Here is a 25,183-nt window from a genome sequence, read left to right as displayed (position 1 = left end):
GAGGGGTATTACAAACTCTTCCCTGACAGGCTTTAGTTTTGGGCTTCCTGAAAGCAGAGGCTCTCACCCTAGGAGGTCGGAACAGTGTCTCGGGGAGCATACTGGCAGAGACCAGTCAGGGAGCACACAAAAGGCTGGTAGGTTTTCAGGGGGCCCTTGTACGGTGCCCTCTGGATGCATGTATTGGTAACTTCATCACTGGAATTAGTTTGGTTTTACCACTACATGATGTTTCATACCATACATCCCTATTTTTAGTAAAGCCATCATGTAGCTGGGGAACTCGTTTTCACCAGTGTTCAATACATGTTTTAAAATGGCTTCCCTGTCCACTTGCACTGGCAGTAATAGGACTGACAAGCAAGTAAAGACTCAATTAAAACTGAATGCCACGTCTGGGGTCTGGGCTTGCCTGGCTGTTTGAGTTCTGCTTGTGGCCTTAGACTAGAGTGATGGCTCTAGTGCTTAGTCGGGACTCTGAGAAGCAGGGGGGAGAGTTCCATAGTTAAGAGGCATACCTGAGAAGACCCCGCTTGGATGTTTTGCATTTCTGAATTTTAGGGACTTCTAGCCGTATATTTATTTTTATTTTCCAAGAACAATGTTCAGCATCATGTAGCATCCCAAAAACCAGGAGCACATTTTTCAAAACAATAACAAAGATATTCCTCAACATATAAGTGCCATTCGACATCCACATGACCGTTCTTTTTCTCTTAAATCTCTCTCAGTATGCTGCCATTTGAAGGATGCTTTGTAATGTTTATCAAATTTGCACATAATACTGCAATAACGTTTGTTCTTTAATTAGCCATGCTAAAATTGCAAGTCTTTTAAGCAAAATGATGTCATTAAATTTTCAGCTATTAGTGAAATAAACAAAAACGTAGGAAAGACTGTATAACGAGACAGAAGGACAGACCGAAAGATAAAGACACAAGTAACTCAAAAGCCATGGGTTCAAAAGTATGTTGGAGTCTGAAACCAGTTATCAATCCATGCCTTTACTCTTCAGGCGGGTGAGGGAGAGGTGTTGGAGTGGATATTGTGTAAGGAATGAGAGGGATATGGATTACTGGTGAGTTGGGTGCAGCAAGTGACTCCAGAGAGAAAAAATGGCAGATGCAAAGTATAACAAGTAGTTGCAATGCATTGATACTTGATGGTGGAAATTGGAAGTTGAACACCCGTACCATGGTTCATTTATGTGCTGACCTTATTTTTTGTGGTTCCAGGTTTTATTGCCCTGTTTAAGAAAGGTAGTGGAGAGGAACGTAAACTTTCTATAGTTGGCTTTTAGGGTCATCAGCTGGTAATCCCAATTCTTCTTTTTTTTTTTTTTAAATCTTTTTATTAAGTTCAATATTCAAATTACATACATGTTTCATACAGTACCTTAAATTCGTCACAAATCTCATTACATTTGTCTTGGAGGAAGGTGTTACAATCATTGTGTTGCCAAATCTTTCTCTGTTGCGCTGCATTTCCAGCTCCACCGACGGGGAGACACATAGATCTCCACGGTATTCATTCCATTTACCCCATTTCCTATCCCATTTCCTTGGACATCCTCGTGACTTAAAGACTTCCGTCTCTGCCACCATGCATCAATCTAGTTCTTTCATCCACACTCAGGGAGAGGGCAGAGTTTAACCCTGCGTGGTCATTTGCTGGTCTACCTCTGTAAGGTCAGTTGGGGCCCAGATATTAAGGAGCTCCAATCATGGAGTAAGGTGTAGGTCTTTCCACAGGGCATTCTTGATGTGCGTCGTTGCCCCCTCCCAAATTCGCCTTAATTCAGGTCACTCCCAGATCATGTGATAGAAAGTAGCCGGTTGTAAGCCACCCTTAAGACAAAGAGCGTCTGGTCTCGCCCCTCTCTTTACCAAAGTTGTGCCTGTCCTCTAAGATCTATGTAGAATTCGGAGTTGTATCAATCTGAATGTATTGTTAATTGCTGCTTCTTTGGGGGACATTCGTGCCGACTGCCAGTCTTGGTCATCAATTGGCCCCACCCTGCCATTGTTCTCTGACCTTGAGAAACAGGTCAGGTAAATTATTGCAGAGCTTTCTATATGTTAGTGATATTGCTTTTGAGTGTAGTGGCCCGTCTAATAATCTGTCCTCTAACGGTGAAGAGTCCGGTATGTCTGTGAAATCTGGGATTGACAAGGTAAGAGCATGCCTAACTTGTAAATACCGGAAGATTTCCCTTTGGTTCATATCGTATTTTTCCCTCAGCTCGATGAACCTGAGGAGTGATCCATTTTTAATTAATTCCCCGACTGCGGATATCCCTAATTATATCCCTCTTGTCAAAGCCAGGCTGACAGCATAATAGTCCCAGTCTCCAAGTATACCATAGGGGCGTGGCTTTCGTTATTCTATTGGACCATCCCAGTCAGGAGTTTGCCTGATGCCTTATTGTGGCCGTGTGCGAGGTGGGCCCAAAATACCTTTTCTTACTAGCTTTAGAGTATAGGGCTGTAGGAGAGTAGGATCTGCTTCACATGGGTGCCCCCACTTTTTGTTGGTGTTTCACTGTTTTTCGACCTTAGTCTGGCTGTGGCCCTGCTAATCAGGACCCCAGCCTAGCTGCTTCCTCCCAAAAATGGTGTCCATGTACATTAGAATACATATCTAATTGGATTCTGGAGTGCCTTATAAGTCCCTAGTATATGGTATACTATGTACCTAGGGCATAGGTACCTCAGAGGCCTACCAGGGGCTGAAGCATGTATTATGCCACCCCTGGAAAGCACTCCAAAATGGCACCACAGGTCTGCTATTGCAGCCTGGGTAAGGGTGTGCTTGCACCCCTTACAGTGGTATAGGCTACCTATATCACTGCCATTGCACACGCATATAAAACCTATAAGTCACTCCTATGGCAGGCCTTAACAATCCTGAAGGCAGAGTGCTTGTTTTTTTATGTGAGAGGGTGCCCCTGCATGAGCAGGGCCCATCTGCAGCGTTCGGAGTACCTCCTCTGATGCTGTTTGTTATGCAGCCTGACCATATACTCTTAAGTGCATTATAACCTCGCGGTAAATGCTAACTTTGGGATGGCTGCACGGAAACATGTCGTGTTTGGTGTCAAACGCTTTGGAATACTACCCCCTGCCAGATCTGGCGGCAGGGGTAGCATTCCACCCTTCTAGAGGGAGAGACGTGTTCACACTGGTATAACCCGGTAGGACTTTCTACAGCCCTAGCATCACAAAATGGATGCCTCGGCCACAGACACGGTGCTGGCCTCCTGCTGCTGACCGAAACTCCGGCAGGGGAGGCCTGGACAATAGGTTTCCTGTCCCAGGGAGGTGTAACCACCTCCCCAGACAGGCAGATGTGTATTGGGGCTGGGCGGAAGCACTCTCTGGTGCTTTGAAGTCCTGCACTGGGGGCATACTTGGTGTCCCTGTGCATAGTCCAGTTCAAACTGGTTGCAGGGGCTACCTGCCCCTGCTCTGGCGCGAAACTGGACAAAGGAAATGGGTGTAACCACCCCTCTTTCCAAACCCTCCCATAGGTGGGTCCCTAAAGTATGTCCAACCCCCAAACTTAGTATAAGTTTGGGAACCCAGTCCTTGAGACTTTAGATTTCCCTGGATGAAACTCTGCAATATATATCCGTGACCTTTGACTTTCTATTCTGACTAGAAGACTGAAGAAATCTCCCTTGGAGTCAAGGAGTGACTCCCCTGCTTGGCAGGCACCAAAGAAGCAACTGTCCGGTCTGCAGTTCCGAAGCCCCTGTTGGACATCGAAGTCTCTGCATCAGCAGAGGTGGATTTCCTGACTTCCCCGAAGCTACCCTGAGTCCACAGCAAATCTGAGGCCCGTGGCTATCGTGGGTGACGAGGAACCGTGACCCCTGGACACCGCGTACTATTGCTGGTACATCGACTTCTTGTGTTTTCCTGAAGTTCTGCTTTGGGCTCTGAGTAGCCCCAGCCTTCAGCGCTGACTGCACCGAAGATCTCTGGCCTCCACTCCATGAGTGACCCGTGGGCCAGTTTCCAGTGCGACTGCTCGAGGCTCCTTCGCGATGGCTAGCCCGTTGGCTAGTGGGTCCCCACGAAGGCAACTCCACTTCTGCTTGGGCTTTCCTGGTTGCTCCAGACGTGACCTGACTTACCCTCGCTGGGTGAGTCCCTCAGACCTTGCTGGTCTGCACCGACGTCCTTCTCTTTCCACGAGACTTGCCGTTGCCAAGGCTTGTTGGGTCCATTCTGGTCGCCGACACCGCAGTACTCGACAGACTTCGTGGGACAGCTCGAATGCGGTTCGTGGACTTCGTCGACGCCTCCTGGACCTCGTGGCTGAAGAGTCAAGGCACCCGTCAACTCACCTGAAGCACCCGACATCTGTGGGCATTGATCCATCCTGCCCTCTGTCACTGGCAAGTGACCCAGACTCTGTCCCCTCTTCTTTCAGGTTACTTACATCCTAGATCCAGGCTTGGATCTCTGCGGACACTTCTCCTCTTCACGGCAGCAGCACTTCTTCGCCAGCTTCCATTGAAATGGACAACGCGACCCGACACCAAAAGACACCTATGCACCCGGCTTCCCTGGGTGAGGTAACTCGAGTACTCCGGTTCTCCCATGGGTGCTAGCCCTAGAACTGCTTAAGTCCAAAAGGGTTCGGTCCTGACTCGATTCTAAGTGTCCCTAATCTTTAAATTTCCAACCGCGACATTGCCCATAGAAGCGAACGGGAACCCGCGGTTGTGTTTTCACACTGCACACGACTGTGTCTCTACCTTGGGTGGTTCTTTGGGGTCCCAGCGATTCTACAGGCTCTAGGCCTTGTGTCTAGTTCAGTCATGGTTCTTATACCACTTTTTTGGTATATGGTTTGGTACGCCCCTAGGGCCCAAACGTGGATTTGTGCTAATATTGTTGATAACTACCTTGTAACCTAAGTATTTCGAACTCCAGTCTCATAAAGAGACTAGAGGGGTGTGTTTGATCTTAAATACATATATTTTAAATATATACCTGGTGTGGTTGTCCTTTCATTTGATCATTCAAAAGGTTATAGACTGGTAAAACAAGCTGCTTTACATTCCTTCAAGACTTAGCCTGAAGGCTGCTCTCCATAGCTACCACTAGGATAGCTTTCAATAAAGGTTGTCTTTAACCTACCACCATAAGGGGTTGTTTGGACTGATACAAGGTGCCCACTAGAACTAGTGGACAGCATATATCAGGCCAACTTCTCACAAGGGCCCCTAAATATCCGGTACTTCCGTTCTGATACCTGTCTAATAGATAGGCCGGGTCTACCGGGGAGTGATGCGTCCAGTGATTTATCGCTACTAACTGCGACGCAAATAGGTCCTGGAGGGCGATACCCCCGTCATACCACCCCTTTGTGAATTTTTCTATTGCTATTCGTGGAGCTCCCCTATCCCACAGCAACAGCCGGATTTCACTCTCCACTCCCGAAAAATAGGAGTCATGGGCCCGTTGTGGGCAGTTTAGCAGGATGTATAAAAATCTCGGTAGGGCTAACATTTTAAAAAGGGCCGCTCGGCCAACTAGGGAAAGAGGCAGAGATCTCCAGTATTTTACATCAGCTCGCAACCGGGCCAACAGTGGTGCCAGGGTACGATCGTAAAAAAGGTTGGGATCTGAGGTAATATAGATTCCTAGATATCGGAATCTGTCTGTGGCTATTTCCACGGTACACCCTCTGGGAAGCCTCAGGACTGTCCCCTGGAGTACAAACAACACTGACTTACTCCAATTAATAGCATATCCGGAATATTTTCCAAAATTTTAAAGATGTTCAACACGTTGTGGATAGACTTATAGGGAGAGGCAAGGTGTAACAGTATATCATCTGCATACAGTGATATGCGGTCCTCATGGTCTTCAGCCCATTTGAGGCCCCTTATCATTACGTCCCTCCGCACCCACGCGGCTAGCGGCTCCAGCATAAGTGCAAATATCAGTGGTGATAGGGGGCATCCCTGCCGAGTGCCCCAATGGAGTGTGAATATTCGCGATGTACAGTTGTTGACTCGCACTTGGCCCTTTATGACGGTGTAGAGCAAAATTGCACCCACCCCCTAAATTTCGGCCCAAAGCCCATCCTTTTCAATACTTCAAACAAATACGGCCATTCAATTGAGTCAAAAGCCATTGTGGCATCCAAGAACAACACCACTGCATCTTCCTCTATGTATTCACGCCTGGCCAGAACGTTGTGGAGACGTCTAATGTTGAGTGCCGTATTTCTCCCCAGAATGAAGCCAGACTGGTATGGATGTACTAGGGAGGAAATGAAATTAAATGAAATGAAAGGACATTTGTAGAGCGCATGGCTAACGGGAGTGTCCCAGCGCTATGAATATGATCAAGGACCAGGAGACGAACTTAAGGAAATAGCAGAGTCTTTAGTTTTTTTCGGAAGGCCAAATTATTGGCAATTGTCCGAAGTTGAAGTGGAAGAGAATTCCAAAGCTTGGAGGCATTGTAGGAAAAAAGACGCCCTCCACTTCTAGCCCTTTGTATTCTGGGGACTTTTACCAGATGGAGATTATCAGACCTTAGTTCCCTCGTAGCTTTATAGCGACTGATAAGGGATGAGTTAATGGGAGGGCCCGTCCCAAGTAATATTTTATGCACAATGCACAGAGATTTGAATTTGATGCGATCCCGCACGGGGAGCCAGTGGAGGGATTGGATTGAGGGCTTGGCTGATTGTCTTGATGAGGAACCTGTAAGTATTCTAGCAGCGCAGTTCTGCACTAATTGAAGTTTGGAAATAGCAGATGCCGGGGAGCCCAGATAAAAGAGCATTTCCATAGTCCAGCCGTGAGAGAATGAGGGATTGTACCATGACGTTTTTTGCTGAGGGGGGCAGGAGAGGAAGAACTTTACGAGCCATTCTTAACAATCCAAAACAGGTGGCTGCAGTTTTCCTGGCCTGTATCCTGAAGCTCAGGTCCTGGTCCAACCAAATACCCAGACTCTTGATCTCGGTTTTGGGGGAGGGAGGGGGGCCCATGACGGAGGGCCACATAAGGTGTGACTGGAAACAGCTCGGGTTCCCTAGTACCATAATCTCGGTTTTTCCCCCGTTTAGTTTAAGCTGGGATAAATCCATCCATTTAGAGATTTCTCCCAGGCAAGAATGACGTTTATTAGCATATGGATCGAGAAGATTAAGAGCCACCACTAGTTGAGTATCATCCGCATAAGTCACTATGCGGATACCTGAGGGGGCTACAATGTCGGCCAGGGGGGGACATGTAAATATTAAAAAGAGTCGGGCTAAGTGAGGAGCCCTGGGGGACCCCGCTGGGCAAAGGCACTGGACGGGAGAGAGTATTTTCCTCAAAGACCTGGAAAGATCTTCCTTCTAGGAAGGAGCGAAGCCATTGTAGGGCTATTTCCGTAACACCAATTTTCTTTAAGCACTGGATAAGGGTTGAATGGTTTACGGTATCGAATGCCGCGCTTGGGTCCAGGAGAATAATTGCTGTGGATCCTCCTACATCGAGGATTTTCTTACATTCCTCGGTGACTGCTAGTAGAGCGGACTCTGTGCTCTGATGGGGGCGGAATCCAGTTTGTGAAGGGTGGAGGAGATGGTTTGATTCAAGAAAATCAGATAGGGTGAGGTTGACAAATTTTTCTGTTATTTTGCTAATTGCAGGGAGAAGGAATATAGGTTGGTAATTGCCTAGGTCGGTGGGGTCAAGGCTAGGCTTCTTTAGAAGGGCTCTAACCATAGCTTTTTTCCAATTTGGAGGAACCATTCCAGAACTGAGTGATGTATTAATCAGTTGGAGCATGACGGGGGCTAGGGTATCTATTGCCTGTTTCAGAATATTCAAGGGGGCGGAGTCCCTGGGGGAACCACTCTTTATGGAGTCCACAAGGGCCAGAAGATTTTCCAGAGACAGAGGGGGAAAAGACTCAAGAGAGGGCGCAGTGTTAGAAGAAGGCAGCTTGATAGGCATTTCTGGGTCCGTGTCCTTCTGAGGAAGGGATTCAACGATTGCTCTGACCTTGTCATGAAAGAATTGCGCCAATTTATTGCAACGTTGTCCGGTGGGGTCTGATATTATACGAGGGGCAGGTAGTTTAAGAAGTTTATTACTTATAGCAAAGGTTTCCCTTGATGAATTCTGAGCTTTTAGAATCCTGTCTTCGTAATACGAAGACTGAGCTTTTTTGATCTCGGCTTTGTACTTATGAATGGTTAATCTATATTCAATTTTATTTGACGGGAGGAAGTCTTTCCTCCACTGTCTTTCCTTAATTTTGCATTGTTGTTTAAGGATTCGAAGATTGGGCGTAAACCAGGGAGAGTTATGAAAACCTTCTGTTTTTTTGAGTTTGATTTTTGGGAGGACTAAGTCCAATGATTGGTCTATCCAATCGTGAAAGACGTTGTTTGCCGTGGTTGGGCATAGATTGGGTTTAAGTTTGGTTTGTTCCAGCACTTGGATCCATTCCTCTAGAGGAAGTTTGGACCAGCGATGACCTTGTGTCCAGGAGGAGAGTAAAGGAGTTTTGCTATTTTGTGGAAACCAAGTGAAATCAATCAACGAGGGATCTGACCCCTGCAGGTTTTCTAAACTAGAGAAAACCTGGTCTAGAAGGTGGCCTTTCACACGGGTGGTAAGATTAATTCTAGGGGTAAGTTGGATCATTGTAAAGTCCTTCGAGAGTTCGGTTGCATTGGTGGCCGATTTCACATCAAAATGAAGGTTGAAGTCACCAAGTACGGTCAAGTTGGGTGTAGAGCTAATAAGATTAGATGCAACCTCTAAGATGGACTGGTGGAATGAACCTAACGGGCCAGGGGGACGATAGACAAGAATACCGGAGAAAGATGTGCGAGGTGAGCATGCTATAATGAAGTGAGCGTTCTCAGTCTGTAACTGGATTGCCGAGCAAGCGGCAGGTGTAATTATCTTTATAAATAATTGCTAACCCCCCACCTTTTCCTGTTGAACGGTTTGCTCTTTGAATGGTAAATCCTTGAGGGAGGGCTTGAATGATATCCAGTTCCGAGCTGGAATTCAGCCAAGTTTCGGTCAGGAATAAGGCGTCCGGGTTTAGGTCTGTCAGGAGCAATGAAATCTCCGTGGAGTGTTTTGGGAGGGATCTGCAGTTTAGTAATAGAAATCTGAAGTGGTCGGAGCACGAAAAAGGTTCTAGTGGGATACTTGTAAGGGTGGAGTTACATCTCGGACAGTATCTGTAAAATTTTTCAGGAGAAATACAGTGCATACAAAGGCTGTCAGGGACTCTGCCATCATTTAACATAATTTGGAGCACCCACCACAAGTTGCAGGCCTTTATTTAGTTATCCTGGTGCCGTCATCATACCCTAAGGATATACATCACCATTCGGCGTGGTGCAGTTAAAGGCTTTGCTTTATTTGTGGTTTGTTCGCTGGGTAAGTGTCGACACGAGAGAATTATGTGGACATAGAAGGCTGTGCCTTATAGCAGAGTTCATCAGAGAGAGTGGCTGAGGGTTGATTCAAGGGTGACCTATGAAGGCGTAAGGGGCAATGACGCCCCTTATGAGGGGGTGTCGTCCTTTGAGCCTCTTGGTTTAATCTCAATTAATTCTGAAATCTTCAGAATTGACTCTGCATTTGTATTGTGAAGTATTTGAGTGAGATTTCAAGATGTTGTCATTAACGGGAAAAGGCAGAAGTGATCTTATACGGTTCTCAAATGGAAGAGGAAGCAATGTGATAGGGAGCATGCCAGAGTAGTAACATATCTTAAAGTGTGTTTTTTAATGGTGCACATCTTCCCCACCGAGAGACTGTGGGTGGGGGGGGGGCTATTGAATGAAACATGTGTTATCTAAAACTAGTGTTATAGATGCTTTATCGGGAGAAAACCCAAGTATGTATAAATATTGGCCTTATTTGAAAGTTAAATTGTCGGAAGTCCACCATTTTTCTGTCTTTTGCTTTCTCGCTCTATGTGCCCCAGTATGCCCAGATGTGAGTCCCAGGCTCACTCTGCCACTGGATTCAGGCTAGCCTGGCTGATGAGGGGTGATACCCCAAGACCAGTCCCAGGATGCTTGTTTCCGGTTCAGGGAGGACCTGGCCTGGCAGTTCGGGTGGAGTGCTCCCACGAGGAGCAGGGTCAAGACTGATTTGCATACGGCTGGGTCTGAACTGAGGTGGCTGGTGAGAAAACGAATGATGGGTTGGGCTGCTACCCGAGCGATCGCCAGTGGTTAGACAAATTGCAAGCATTCCTCCCATCACCTTTTGTGTGTTGAGTCATTTTGGAGCCATGAATGAGAGTGGTAGGGATCTATCTTTTCGGCTGCATTCGGCTTGTCGCTGAGACTGATGCATGTTTATCAATCCCTTGGATAAGGCTTGGGATTCAGGATGGAGGGATTGCCTAAAAGTGCTAATGTTGTCTGATTATGTTAAGGGTTTGTATTAATTATGTTTGATTTAGATTCCTTTGATTTTGTTGTTCCTCCTTCTTTCAGGAAAAGTCTACAGTGCTTAAATAGTGGGCGGCACAAATGGCCATCATGCCCGGCACGATTTCTTTGTTTAGCGAGTTGCCATTGGCTGTGAGTGTTGTTGGACTCTAAGAATCGGACTTGAACGTAACCAATTGTCATTGTTTCTCAGCAGTGTAAGATTTGGCTCTGGTTGAGTTTGTAGAATCTTGTCTAGAATTGTACAGTCTGTATTTATTAATATGTCCATTACTTTGTTTTTTAGCAGTTCTTTTTTCTTACTACTAACGAGATCCTCAAGCGCGCCAGCTTTGCCCATTCTGCGTTGCAGTTAGGAGTACCAGAAATATAAAGCCCTTTTAACATGTCATTAACAAATCCTAGATATTTAGTCTTAAAACTATAGTTACATAGCTAATCAATATTATAGAAAACAAAAATGTTTGATCAAAGGGACGTTATGATTATGATCCAAAACCTAACCCTTAGGAGGGTGAGTTTAGCCTAGCTGATTGATTTGTACGAGATGGATTCATCAATCAGAATATATCCGCGTCATGCACATTTCTCGAATAGTAGTTATCTATGTATGTATGTGAAAAATGAACAGCAATGTTTACATTCTTTGAATCCCCTTCAAAATGCATAAATAATTCTCAAAGCAAAGTCCCAGGTTCAGTTTCTCCTTGACGTGGCTGCCTTTTGCTGTGTGTGTTCTGGCTTCATGTCCTACATAGACAGGAAACCTGTTATCAGTAACGTTAGAACACAATGCTATAGCTTAAGGTGTCTAAGATACTGAAATCAGCGTGACAATCTGTAGCCATCTCTACTAATCTTTGTGTTTTATGTTCTTCAGGTCCCCAAAGATGGCAGCTTCGGTCTCCGGCAGCGACCTGATCACCCACCTTCTGGTGGCACTGTTCGGGATGGGCTCCTGGGCAGCGGTGAATGGCTTGTGGGTGGAGCTGCCCGTGGTGGTTCGAGAACTTCCAGAAGGTGAGATCTCCCTCTAGCCCACGCTTGTGGTCTGTAGGGACGTAAGATATCACGCAGCCTGAGCATCACTCCATGGACCATGCTGGAGATGTCTAACGTTGTTGGAGAATTCATCCATTGTTGGTAATATGTTACCAGGTGCAGTGTGAGATGGTACTAAGGCAGCTGGCATGTTGCAGGCATTATTCAAAATATACAGTTTGTTGTGGCCTATCATCTCATGATGTTTTTAGTTTGAAAGACTCCGAAAACAGACTGTTAAGGTGTGTTGCGTCTACTCAGACATATCTGTAATGATATCGGAGGTTCCCTGGTTTTATCTTACCAACACACGCATGTATGTAACTTAATCAGGTGTTCTGTCTTTTCATGTATGTATATCTCAGACATCTCATTTGGTGTATATACAATGACAGATATCACTAAAGTTAACCATGTTCTATACACTGTGAGATATGCCTTTAAGTGCAGAAGATGTGTTTTCAATTAGAAAATATACCTGTAGTAGTCCGTAAAACTATGAGCACTTTTCACATGCTATTTAAACTAACAGATGCTTGTAATATTATCTGGTGCTGTATTATGCTATATACCTACAGAGATGTCTCTAATGTGATTATGTGTCATCTTGCTATGAGATGGCTTATCCTGTGTGCTGTAGGTACTCTGACAGAAATATATAATATTTTGATGCCATCTCATGTGTTCCATACATTGACAGATGTCTGTACTATTGTCACACACTGTGATAAATGCAGTCTCAAGTTATGTACAGTCTGAAAGATTTTTGGAAGGTTATTAGAGGTCATCTCATGTTAGCCAAGACTGAGAGATCTCGCTAACATTATGAGATGTCATCTTGTGTGCTAGATAGGATGTCTGTAGTCTACCCAGATGTTGCCTCTCATTATACTCTGAGAGTTCGCTGTACTGTTATTGGACAATATTCTGCAGTGCTGGACCCTCTTGTGCTGTGACATCATCTCATGCTCTACTAGCAAGTAGGGGCGACAAAGGAGGCATAGGGTGGCCACCGCCCACATCCATCACTCCCCATAAATCGCGATTGCTTTCCCTTCGTTACACACATTTCTAGCTTGTGGATGCTTTGCTTTGCATTCAAAGTTAATTTAGCATCTTAACTAATTGTTGATGGCATTTGCTGAATAACACTGGATTGAATGTATTCTGTCGATCTGTTCTGCAGGTCAGTCAGACGGGAAGAGGAGAAAAGGGAAGGTATGGAGGGAGGGCACTGCCTGATCACAGTATCCGGATGTGTATGTATGTGCGTGTGTGTGTGTGTATATATATAATTCACTAAAAAAAAAACATAAGCTTCATGCACGTTAAAGTTAGGAATTGGCATTTAAAAAACCTTAGAAATTCACTAAAAAAACCATAGGTTTCAGGGGCGTTATAGTTAGCTGGACATTTCCCTCGTACAAAACCCTAGAAATTCCCCTGTTATAGTTAGTTCAGCTAACTATAACTCGCGCCCCCGCAATGCACTGCTGATGACGTCACATATTACATCACTCATGACATGGTCAGTGACCTCACTGATGACATCACTGATGACATCATCCAGTGAATGTGTGTTTTTCTGAAAAGTTTAAATATGTTTTATATATTTATAGTAAAAGGCCTATGGAAGAATGAGTGGGTGTAGAAGTGTGTGAATGGGTGATTTTCTAGGTGCGTAACTGACTCTAAGTGAGTCATTAAATGTATCTTACTGCAGACTAGTGACTAAACTGTGTGAATGTCTGTATGTGTCTGTGTGTTGGTGTATAAGTGGCTGCATGGTTTTGTGAATAGTTATGAGTGTCTATATGGGTTTTTGATTGGTTGTCTGTGTATCTGTATGGGTGCCTGAGTGTTTGTGTGGGTAGGGTGTGTGTGTGACTCTGTGCATAGATGTGTGAGTGGGTGATTCAGTGGGTGCATGGTTTTAAGAGTGCATCTATAATGGACCGTATGATTGGGTGACTGTATGTAAGGGTGTGTTAGTGATTGAATGTATATCTCAGTTGTACATGTGTCAGTAACTACATATGTGAAACGCAGTGTATATGTGTGTAAGTATATAACTATTTATAGGTGAGAGTGTGTGATTTTGGGAGTGGCTGTATGGATGAGTGTGTGCTTGTATCAGTAATTGTATAAGAGCGTCAGAATTTGTTAGTATTTTTATGAGTAAGTGAACTTGAGTGTGTTTAACTGCATAGGTGAGTAAATGGGACTGTAATTAATTATTTGCATGACTGACTAGGTGTGTCAGTACCTCAATGGATGATTGGTGGTGTGTGAGTGTCTATATAGGTGTATTAATGCATATGATTGTCCTGTACTGAGTGACTGTAAGTATGAGTGACTGTACAGGTGAGTGAGTGGAGATGTATGTAGACCTAAGAGTCAATGAGTGGGTATGTAGTTATTGGTATTGGAGTATCTATGGTTTTCAAAATGGCCGTCTGAAATTTTGAGTCGGTGTATCAAAGGTTATATTAGGGTGTGAGAAGATGCACTAATTTAGCACATGGATGACGTCATCAGTGATGTCATCAGTGATGTCATTTGAGATGTCATCAGTGATGTCATCAGTGATGTCACTGACCATGTCATGAGTGATGTAATATGTGACGTCATCAGCTGTGCATTGCTTGGGCGCGAGTTATAGTTAGCTGAACTCACTATAACAGTGGAATTTCTGGGGTTTTGTATGAGGGAAATGTCCAGCTAACTATAACGCCCCTCAAACCTATGGTTTTTTTAGTGAATTTCAAAGGTTTTTTAAATGCCAATTCCTAACTTTAACGTGCATGAAACCTATGTTTTTTTCAGTGAATTTCAAAGGTTTTTTAAATGCTAATTCCTATTTATAACTTATCTCTAAAGATATCATGTTTAATGATTTTCATTGGATTTCTATATTTTTCAAATTCAGTGTGTCAATTTCATTGTTTTTTTTAAATTCTTTTTTATCACCATTTTTTAAATTAATTTTTTTAATTAATTCTTTTAAAAATTAAAAAATATTATTTGTTTGTATTGGGTTTTTCAAACATATTTTTTAATATTTTTAAAAATATTTCTTTAACTATATGTTCAAAACTTTATTTTATATATTTTTTTTCCACGTTTTTGGCTACGCGCACCCTATGCGCACCGTTCTCGATCCCTATGCGTTAGCATCTGCGCATGGTATGCATTGGGTTCGTGTTTAGTGCGCGATCGCTAGCATCCGCGCATGGTATGCATTGGGTACGTGTTTAGTGCGCGATCGCAATGCGACAGGTACGTGACTCCCAGCCTATACGCGACACGATCGATGTACGTAATGCGCCATTTACGCGCTTCCGCGATGCGTCATCTGCGTCTATGACGCGGTAGGTGCGCGGATCCCGTGAAATATTTAACATTTAAAAAAACATATATATATGTATTTCATGTAAATATTAATTCAAGACAAACTCTAAACTAGTCTTAAAACTAATATATTTTTACATCTAATCCTATAATTTTTTTTAATTCAACTTCGCGTATGCGCGCTGGGTGAATGCAGCGTATGCGCAGGGTGCGCGAATCCCATGTGACCTGCAAAAAAAGAGATTTGATTGGTTCATTACACTTCCTCTTCTAACTATTGAAAGACCCCACCCAATTCAATCATTCTTCTTTGACCTTCTTTGGAGGAGCATCTCTTTGCAGAGAAGATTTTTTTAGACTAAGTTTACACTTAGCTCTAACTTTTTTCAACTAAAAATGGCTTCAGGGCAGCAGGCATCACCTGCATCTCCTCATACATCTGAGGATGAATTTTTGGAGGAGGCACCACGCAAAGAACGTTTTTCTTCAGTGGTGTGGAAATTTTTTACTTTTCCCGAGGGGCACAATAAGACCAATGCCACCTTGGTCACATGCAAGATTTGCAAAAGAGTGCTGTCGCGAGGGGATCCTAACAAGAAATACTCGTGCAGCACGGCTAGTATGATGAAGCACCTAAGGAGTCTTCATCCAAACAATCTTGCACGAGAAGAGTGCAAACGGATGAGAAACGCTCCTGCGCCTTCCACCTCATCGCAGCCGAGCACTTCAAGAGTGCATCCATCAGCCCAAAATTTGGACATCCGTCCTCTATTTCAATTTTTAAAAGTGCTCTGCACTAAGTGCAATGTAACTTTGTACTACGGTGAGCAGTCGATCGATCTGATCTGCCGCCGGCAAGAAAGTCACATTTGCTATTTTTTTTTTTATTGTTCCCTGAAGTTCATTGATTGGTTCCTTTTTGGGGGGGGGGGGGGGGGGGGGGGGGGTTTGCAGAAAAACCCCCAAAAATTAATTGTTCAGAAAACCCCCGAAAAAATAAACAAAAAAGAAGAAAAGAAAAAAGTTCTTGTAAGAACTAACTTTCTTGGTTTAAAAAAAGAGCTAAATTTCTTTGTTAGTGTGTGAAAGTTTAGATGAATGTATGTGTAGTATGTAATTGACTGAATGAATGCATTAGTAGCGTATGGTGAATGTATAAGTGCAGAACTATGAGGAAATGCTGCAGCATCACACAGTAACCTCTTTAACTGCAGTGTGCTGTAGTACTTCCGAAGCACAGGGATGCAACATATGTACATAAATATGTTGCAAATCTATGCTTCTCTCTGCACGGCTGCTTAAACTGCAGCCATGTGGTGACACAGGCACCCTTGCACCATAGTGCAAGGATATCTTTGTCATGTGCTGTTTGTTTTTGTGCAGGAAGACACACCTTCCTGCACAAAAACAATCAGTAAAGGCATTTTTCTCTTTCAATGTATGCTGAGCATTGTAGCATGCATTGAAGATATAAAAATGTGGAGAAATCAAAACAATTCTCCTTGTTGTGCTTTCCTACACCAATTTTAGAATGGTGCAGCATTCACACACATATCGAGATTTATGATTTATGATAAATCTAGACATGTGTCTTGTTCTATGAGTATTCAGTGCAATCGTGCACAACAACACTTAATGAAAACCCTTTCATCGCAAACTGGTGTGCATAATGAGGTTGTATTTACATGGAGTATAAAGTGCACAGAGTGCCTTTTCCTCTCTTTGTAAATATGAAAGAGTGTCTTGCGAATAACTATGTTACAAAAAGTGACATTTGGGTTTTAAAATTCCTTGTGAATGATAGAAGGTAAGCACAGAGTTTTGTCTGCAAAGATGTTCAAAGAAGAATGATTGAAATGATTGTGGTCCTTCAATAGCTACAATGGGAAATATTATGAACCCCTCAAATCTTTTTTTGCAGGTCACATGATATCTGATTATGGTCAGATTTCAAAACTACATAGGTATAAACAGTGTTTTTAGAAACGTGTTTCAACTTTGTAGCTTCTTGCAGACCTCCTCATTCTGCATATTGAGACTTAGTTAAACTTACCTTCACAGTAATAGCAATAAAAAATGGTATACATTTTTTTCAGATTTTCATTGCAGTCTAAATTCATATAAATTGCTTATTTTAAAATTTGGATCTGTGAAAGAAAAGGAAAAAAAATTATAACATGTAATAATACATTTTTTACAACACAGCATCATTTCCACAAAGTAATTTGTTTTGCCTTTTTTGCTGTTCTCAGAATATATTGAATTTCTCTAAAAATAGTGATTTCAATCGTACTCATCACTTAACAGCGGGCAAAAAAAAAAAAATCAGAAAGATTGTTAAAAAAAAAAAAACATGCTATTCTCAGCAAAATACCACAAGATACAAATCGCAGATATATAAAATGCTTGCGGATAACAACATTTTATAAGTTTAACTTTACAAAAACTGTAAATGTTGTCGCTTTAAAATATTCACTGAATCGAAGGATGAATTTTTGGAGGAGGCACCACGCCCACAACGTTTTTCTTCAGTGGTGTGGACATTTTTTACTTTTCCCGAGGGGCAAACAAAGACCAATGCCACCTTGGTCACGTGCAAGATTTGCAAAAGAGTTCTGTTGCGAGGGGATCCTAACAAGAAATACTCGTACGGCATGGCAAGTATGATGAAACACCTAAGGACCCTTCATCCAAACAATCTTGCACGAGAAGAGTGCAAACGGATGAGAAACACTCCTGCTCCAGCGCCTTTCTGAGTTTCTTTTCTTTTTCTGTCTGGCATAATTTCTCTATTTTTACGTTGAAAAATAGTATCTGTAAAAAAGAATCACAAATAAATGTATATTAATAACTTTCAAATTTATACTATTCCATTACTGTACAAACACATTTTATATAAAAACTGACTAAGAAACTATAGCCCTGAACCACAAGTGTGACGATGGTTAAAACACTACATGCATAGTGCATACTACTTTGAAGCAGTTCATGCCCTAAAGTCTACCTCACTAAAAGACTACATGCTAACTGACTGAATGATTACAGTACCTCATGGAGACACACTGGGTGAGTAACAGGGTGTTTGCTAGAAGTGTATGAATACTGACTGGGGTATTGAAGGTGTGGAAGACAACTGTGTAGGTGGTTAGAGGCCTGCATGCATAGTGAATAGGCATTTGAAGCAGTCTATGTGGTAATGTATGGTTCACAACATGAGTACTTGGAAACTGACTAGATCATCAGACTACTGCTAGGACAGTGCCTGGGTAAAACTTTTACATTTTCAGTTCTGGCACAGTGAATAGAATAGTACATGGTACTGCACTTTAGTGTCAAACCCTGACTCATTTTCTCAATGCTTAAGCAAAGAATAGCTTCTAAAGCTACTAAAACTTGACAACATGACTGGTTTTAAAACAGTTATCTGTCAGCAAATACACGATGTTACCAAATACTTCTATCACAATCCTTACCCAAATGCACACAGACTCAGTGTGATTTTAGACAAGCAACACTATCCTAGGAGTTTACCAAAACTCATTCACTAGTCTAGAAAAGGTAAGGGTACTGCACACAATCTACCTATTTAAGTACAGCACATTAGTGTCAAAGCATGAATCATTTTATCAATGCATAAGCAAAGACTGGCTTCTAATGCTACTAAAACTTGACAACATGACAGGTTTTAAAAGTTATCTGTCAGCAAATACACAATGTTACCAAATGCTTCTCTCACAGTGGTTCCCAAATGCACACAGACTCAGTGTGATTCTAGACAACAACCACTATACCTAGGAGTTTACCAAAACTCATTCACTACAGTGGAAGTGGTAAGGGAACTGCACACAATCTACATATTTCAGGACTGCGCTTTTGTGTCAAAGCCTGACTCATTTAATCAAAGCATAAGCAAAAACTGGCTTCCAATGCTACTAAAACTTGACAACAAGACAGGTTAAAACAGTTATCTCTCAGCAAATACACAATGTTACCAAATACTTCTCTCACAGTGGTTCCCAAATGCACACATACTCACTGTGTGATTCTAGACAAACAACACTATCCCTTACACTATACCAAAACTCATTTCTTCATCTAGGGGTACTACATTTTAGTATAGAAACATAACTCATTTCACAAATTCATAAACAATGACTGGTTTCTAATTCTACCAAAATATAAAAACAGCACAGTTATCGGTCTGCAAACACATGAAAAACACAAATGCTTATCACAGAATGGTTTCTACATACACACACACTGTCAATAAGATTGTAGAGAAAAAAAGTACTCCCTACACTTTAGCAGGAGAAAAACATTAGTCTGATTAAAATCAAAATAGTCTACATACATCCCCTCACAATCAAATAACTCACCTTTCAAGTTGTTTTGTAGATTAACCTCTTCAGTGCCCATGACGAGATAGTCTCGTCATGGAGCACGGTCGCGCTGTGCCCATGACGAGACTATCTCGCCATGAACCCCACCCACTAATAAAACGCCCGGCACAGGAGGGGGAAAGGGCGTGGCACAGAAGGGGTTAAGAAGTATATCAGTCACACACCAGATATCAGTCACACACCATATTTTCTTTTACAGAATCTCTGCACTGTGCACCTCTCAGCAAAAACAAAGAATGGCAAAGTTTCCCTTTCATTTTCCACACACATACATGTAAACATCAAAACACAATCCTTCACACACAAATTCAAAAGCAAACACACATTTCTATTGGTTAAACATTCCAACCCTTTCCAAATTAAATACATTTCAACCTTCCCCCCCCAATCTGCCTTCTGCCTGTTACCATAGAAACAGGTCATGAAACACTGCACTGAGCACACAGGTCACAAGTTCAGCACACAATGTTGCTAAACAAGACAGCAAGTGTGCTTGATTTTTCAACATATCAGCATATCATATATAATGTTCCTTACAATCAGTTTTTGTTAACCAATAAGAATCATGCCTTTAAAAAACAGAAATATACACCCTACCTTTCAGTGTAGAAAGTTGTCATACAACCAATGATTTCTTGTCTTTTTGCATTTTTTTTTCCTTGGATCCGCGCACCCAACGCGAGAGGATCCGTGCACCAAACGCGATAGGATGCGCGCACCCTGCGCGCATTTCGCCGTTTTTTTTTAAAAGGGGTACCCCCTAAGCACCTCTAGAGGGTTAGAGTATTTCCACTCTGCCCCCTTTATATGTTTTACACACTTATTCCCCTTGCTTCTTCAGCCTCGCTTCTACCGAGGCAGAAAATGGCCGCCAACAGTTCCTAGTTTCGAATGTAGACAGACACTCGACAACCAATTAGCATTCAGCGCGCGATCGGGAGGGTGCGCGCTCGATTCGGGGAGGGTGCGCTTACGGTGCGGGTAGGGTCCGCGGATCCTCCCCGGCCATAGATATCACTAACTTTTTTACCCTAATTTTCTCAGGAACTAATGAACAGATTCACACCATTTATGCAAAAGGCCCGAGTCTGAACTGAGGACTACCTCTTTGCCAAATTTGATGTCATTCCGTTCAGCGGTTCGGGCTGTAGCTGCGACAACAGATCCTATGGGAAATTGCATGGGGAAAACGTGTTTTGGGACCCCCCTCTTTTTCTCGGCCCCCGCTTTACGAATCACCACAAAACTTTCAGGGTAGGAGCTGAGCGGAGCTGGCCAAAAGTTTGGAAAATTTCGCGAGGATTCATCAACCAGCACCAGACTTGGGAATAGAATGTTGCGGATTTCCTATGGAAAATAGGTCCTAACTATAACTATCTACTGGCGACCGCTAGTAGATATATATATATATATATATATTATGTGTGTGTGTATATATATATTTATATATATATATGTGTGTGTGTGTGTATATATATATATTCACTTAAAAAACCATAGGTTTCACACATGTTATAGTTAGAAATTAGCATTTAAAAAACCTTGCAAATTCACTTAAAAAACCATAGGTTTCACACATGTTATAGTTAGCTGGACATTTCACTCGTGAAAAACCATTGAAATTCCCCCGTTATAGTTAGTGCAGGCAACTTTAACTCACGCGACCGCAATACTCTGCTGATGACGTCAGATATTACATCACTGTATTTAGACACTTATTTACCCATGTCTTCTTCCATTAATTTTTAGCTATACATATATTACAAATATTTTTTTTTCAGAAAGACACACATGTCATCAGTGATGTAATATCTGACGTCATCAGCAGAGGATTGCGGTCGCGTGAGTTATAGTTGCCTGCACTAACTATAACGGGGGAATTTCAATGGTTTTTCACGAGTGAAATGTCCAGCTAACTATAACATGTGTGAAACCTATGGTTTTTTAAGTGAATTTGCAAGGTTTTTTAAATGCTAATTCCTAACTATAACGTGTGTGAAACCTATGGTTTTTTCAGTGAATTTGTACGGCTTTTTAAATGCTAAGTTATGTATTTATTTAATTATTTTTTTTAAGGTTTTTCACCGTGCCGTGCGCTTCGCGCACCGCACGCCCACGTTACGCAGTTAGCGGAATTTTTCCGTTTATACCGTACGCGCACGCTATGCGCACTCCGCGATTTTTCGAAACAAAATTAAAAGAAATTTTGGCCCTTGGGGGTCCTTCTGGGACCCCCTGAAAAAGGCTAGGGGGTCAGGAATTGTCCACCCTGCCCCCTTTTCACGTTCTCCACCTTTGTTTTTCACCCCCTCAGACTGCGAGAGACAAAATGGCGGCCGACACTTCCTGGTTTCGACCGATTCGAATGTTTACTAAGATTTAACAACCAATGAGAATCGCGCACAGCCACGGCAGCATGCGCGTACGGTAAGTTTTACCGTACGCGCACGGTGCGCGCTTATAGATATATATATATATATATATATATATATATATATGTCTCATCAAAGTGCCGAAGCTGTAGAAGCGCACTCTCGTCGAACTAAACCATTCGGCTTTCTTCTTAAGGGCATATTCTTGCGCTGCTGCTCCGTGGTTAAGTTTCATAGACCTGACGCGTTTCTAGGCTCTTGCCTTTCATCAGAGGTCGCTCGGAATAATGAGAGGGAGGTGTCTGGTGTTCCTTATTTATTTGTTTACTTGATTGCATGCCCCGCCCTCGTGGACTTGAACGGTGCATGTTGGAAACAAAAGTTCATTCAGACAATTATTCACCTTGGTAGGTCCCTTTCAAAATTATATTAAGAGCATCTTTTCACCCATAGTGGGCCCCAGAGTAGAGTGCAAGTTCTTTGGCCCTAGTTCGGCGAGCCGCATTGGGGTTCAGACAAAGTTCCGATCCACGGCTTCCTTTCGAATGAACAGGACGGTGCTGCTTCCCGCGGTACGGCGACCGCGTTGAATTTGTCTCATCAAAGTGCCGAAGCTGTAGAAGCGCACTCTCGTCGAACTAAACCATTCGGCTTTCTTCTTAAGGGCATATTCTTGCGCTGCTGCTCCGTGGTTAAGTTTCATAGACCTGACGCGTTTCTAGGCTCTTGCCTTTCATCAGAGGTCGCTCGGAATAATGAGAGGGAGGTGTCTGGTGTTCCTTATTTATTTGTTTACTTGATTGCATGCCCCGCCCTCGTGGACTTGAACGGTGCATGTTGGAAACAAAAGTTCATTCAGACAATTATTCACCTTGGTAGGTCCCTTTCAAAATTATATTAAGAGCATCTTTTCACCCATAGTGGGCCCCAGAGTAGAGTGCAAGTTCTTTGGCCCTAGTTCGGCGAGCCGCATTGGGGTTCAGACAAAGTTCCGATCCACGGCTTCCTTTCGAATGAACAGGACGGTGCTGCTTCCCGCGGTACGGCGACCGCGTTGAATTTGTCTCATCAAAGTGCCGAAGCTGTAGAAGCGCACTCTCGTCGAACTAAACCATTCGGCTTTCTTCTTAAGGGCATATTCTTGCGCTGCTGCTCCGTGGTTAAGTTTCATAGACCTGTCGCGTTTCTAGGCTCTTGCCTTTCATCAGAGGTCGCTCGGAATAATGAGAGGGAGGTGTCTGGTGTTCCTTATTTATTTGTTTTCTTGATTGCATGCCCCGCCCTCGTGGACTTGAACGGTGCATGTTGGGAACAAAAGTTCATTCAGACAATTATTCACCTTGGTAGGTCCCTTTCAAAATTATATTAAGAGCATCTTTTCAACCATAGTGGGCCCCAGAGTAGAGTGCAAGTTCTTTGGCCCTAGTTCGGCGAGCCGCATTGGGGCCAAAGAACTTGCACTCTACTCTGGGGCCCACTATGGGTGAAAAGATGCTCTTAATATAATTTTGAAAGGGACCTACCAAGGTGAATAATTGTCTGAATGAACTTTTGTTCCCAACATGCACCGTTCAAGTCCACGAGGGCGGGGCATGCAATCAAGTAAACAAATAAATAAGGAACACCAGACACCTCCCTCTCATTATTCCGAGCGACCTCTGATGAAAGGCAAGAGCCTAGAAACGCGTCAGGTCTATGAAACTTAACCACGGAGCAGCAGCGCAAGAATATACCCTTAAGAAGAAAGCCGACTGGTTTAGTTCGACGAGAGTGCGCTTCTACAGCTTCGGCACTTTGATGATATATATATATATATATACTATTTTCTCAGAAAATACTGAACAGATTTACACCAGACCTGCAAAAGGCACATCCCTGACCTGAGGACTACCTCTCTGCCAAATTTCAAGTAATTCTGTTCAGCCGTTCGGGCTGTAGCTTGGACTAAAGGTCCTATGGAAAAATGCATGGGGAAAACGCGTTTTGGGACCCACCCCTTTTTCTCAGCCCCTGCTTGACGAATCCCCCCGAGACTTTCAGGGAAGGAGCGGAGCGGAGCGCCCCACCTATTTTGAAAATTTCGCGAGGATTCGTCAATCGGCGCCAAAGTTATTCCAAATAGAATGTTGCGGATTTCCTATGGAAACACGATCCTAACAATAACTATCTACTGGCGACCGCCAGTAGAGAATATATGTGTGTGTGTGTGTATGTATGTATATATGTGTATATATGTTCGAGGCATGTGAACTGTAGATCACATGCTTTGCATAAGTCTGCCATCTAGTGTTTGGTATGGATGTTTGCACTTTGTTTTTTTTCGAAACAGTCTTTTCCAGTCACGAGGTAGGTGACTCCTCCTTTCAGTGATAGTGCGTATGGGCATAGACTCCATTATTAAATCGTTTTTTTTCACCATCAGGTTCCCCTCTGTGCGCAATCCACTACCTCGACGGTATTGTTTCTCGATCACGCTTCTCATTCTCCGCTATCGTATCGGTTCAAAGTCTTTGATCAGAAAAATCGTGGAGGGCTGTTGGGCCTAACTGCGTAGGGTCAGCTCTCACTCGATGGAACGGACTCCATTCCAATTCTGTCCTGGGTGTTGCGCTAAGTATCCTCGCACCGACTTGCATGAAGTATGCAACTTGTCTTTATACACGGAACATGACGAACAGGACTGCGACGCGTGCCGATCTTTTCCATCCAAGAAGGCGCTCCGTGATCGTCGGGCTTGACGTCACGAAATGAACCAACAAAGCGGAGAAGATCCCTACCATGAAGTCTTCGACGCTTAAGGAGCCGAGGAAGCGAAGGAACACATTTCAGAGTCCGAAGACAACTGACATGGAAGAAAACGTTCCGCAGGGGCAGCCTACTGAAAGTACTGACACTCCTCTACCCCAAAATATGCAGAAGAAAAAGGCTCTGGTCCCCCCTCTGCCATCAGGCCAAGGTCGGCACGAGAACAGGTTTCTAACACCCCGCCTTCGGGCTCAGCACTGAAACGCACATCAAAGCCTCCTGGCTCAGGATCGAGTCTGCCCCATTCGGGCACCGAACCAAAACCTTTGGCACCGAAATCCAACACGTTGGCATGACCATCCCTTCGGCACTGAAACAAAAATCTTCTGCTCTGAAAGCCTCTGCGAGGAAACCTTTGGTACTGAAAATTCTGTCGCCGGTAGACAAATCGGCTCCTCCTCCATCCAAGGAGCCTCTTTTTCGACGTCCCGCCTTCCATCACTGACAACAGAAAGAACTAGTAAATAATCCAAAAACTGGACATATTCACGTTAAACTGCCAGGTAAACGGAAGCCAGAGATGGAAGAAGCTTACCACATTCCACTTAAAAAGAAAAATGTTGGCACTAATCGTTCTCCTCCTCCTATAATGCCTCCTTCCCCACTTGACACAAATTTGTTAATTCTAACAAATTCACCCCCACTACAGTTACCTGAGCACCAAGATGACTGGGATGGGGATGTACCATGGGACATTAGTCCTGATCCATGGACTGACTACAATACATATCCTAATACAAACAATGATCCTGATCTATA

At 43.4% G+C, this 25,183-nt stretch overlaps 1 protein-coding gene across 4 annotated transcripts in view; it reads left to right on the top strand.

The window, feature by feature from the left end:
* The window catches only part of LOC146830109 (solute carrier family 52, riboflavin transporter, member 2-like), a 299,887-nt gene that overhangs the window by 185,164 nt on the left and 89,540 nt on the right, over positions 1–25,183 (top strand). For all 4 annotated transcript variants that reach the window (XM_085604332.1, XM_085604329.1, XM_085604331.1 and 1 more), the window contains one exon: positions 11,336–11,475. In XM_085604332.1, coding sequence (XP_085460458.1) covers positions 11,346–11,475 — 130 coding nt within the window. In that variant the 5' untranslated portion in view covers positions 11,336–11,345. The remainder of the gene's footprint in view (positions 1–11,335; positions 11,476–25,183) is intronic.

The sequence above is a fragment of the Triturus cristatus genome, chromosome 5_1, assembly GCF_964204655.1.
Source record: "Triturus cristatus chromosome 5_1, aTriCri1.1, whole genome shotgun sequence".
Taxonomy (NCBI): domain Eukaryota; kingdom Metazoa; phylum Chordata; class Amphibia; order Caudata; family Salamandridae; genus Triturus; species Triturus cristatus.
This window is presented reverse-complemented; position numbering and strand designations above follow the sequence as displayed.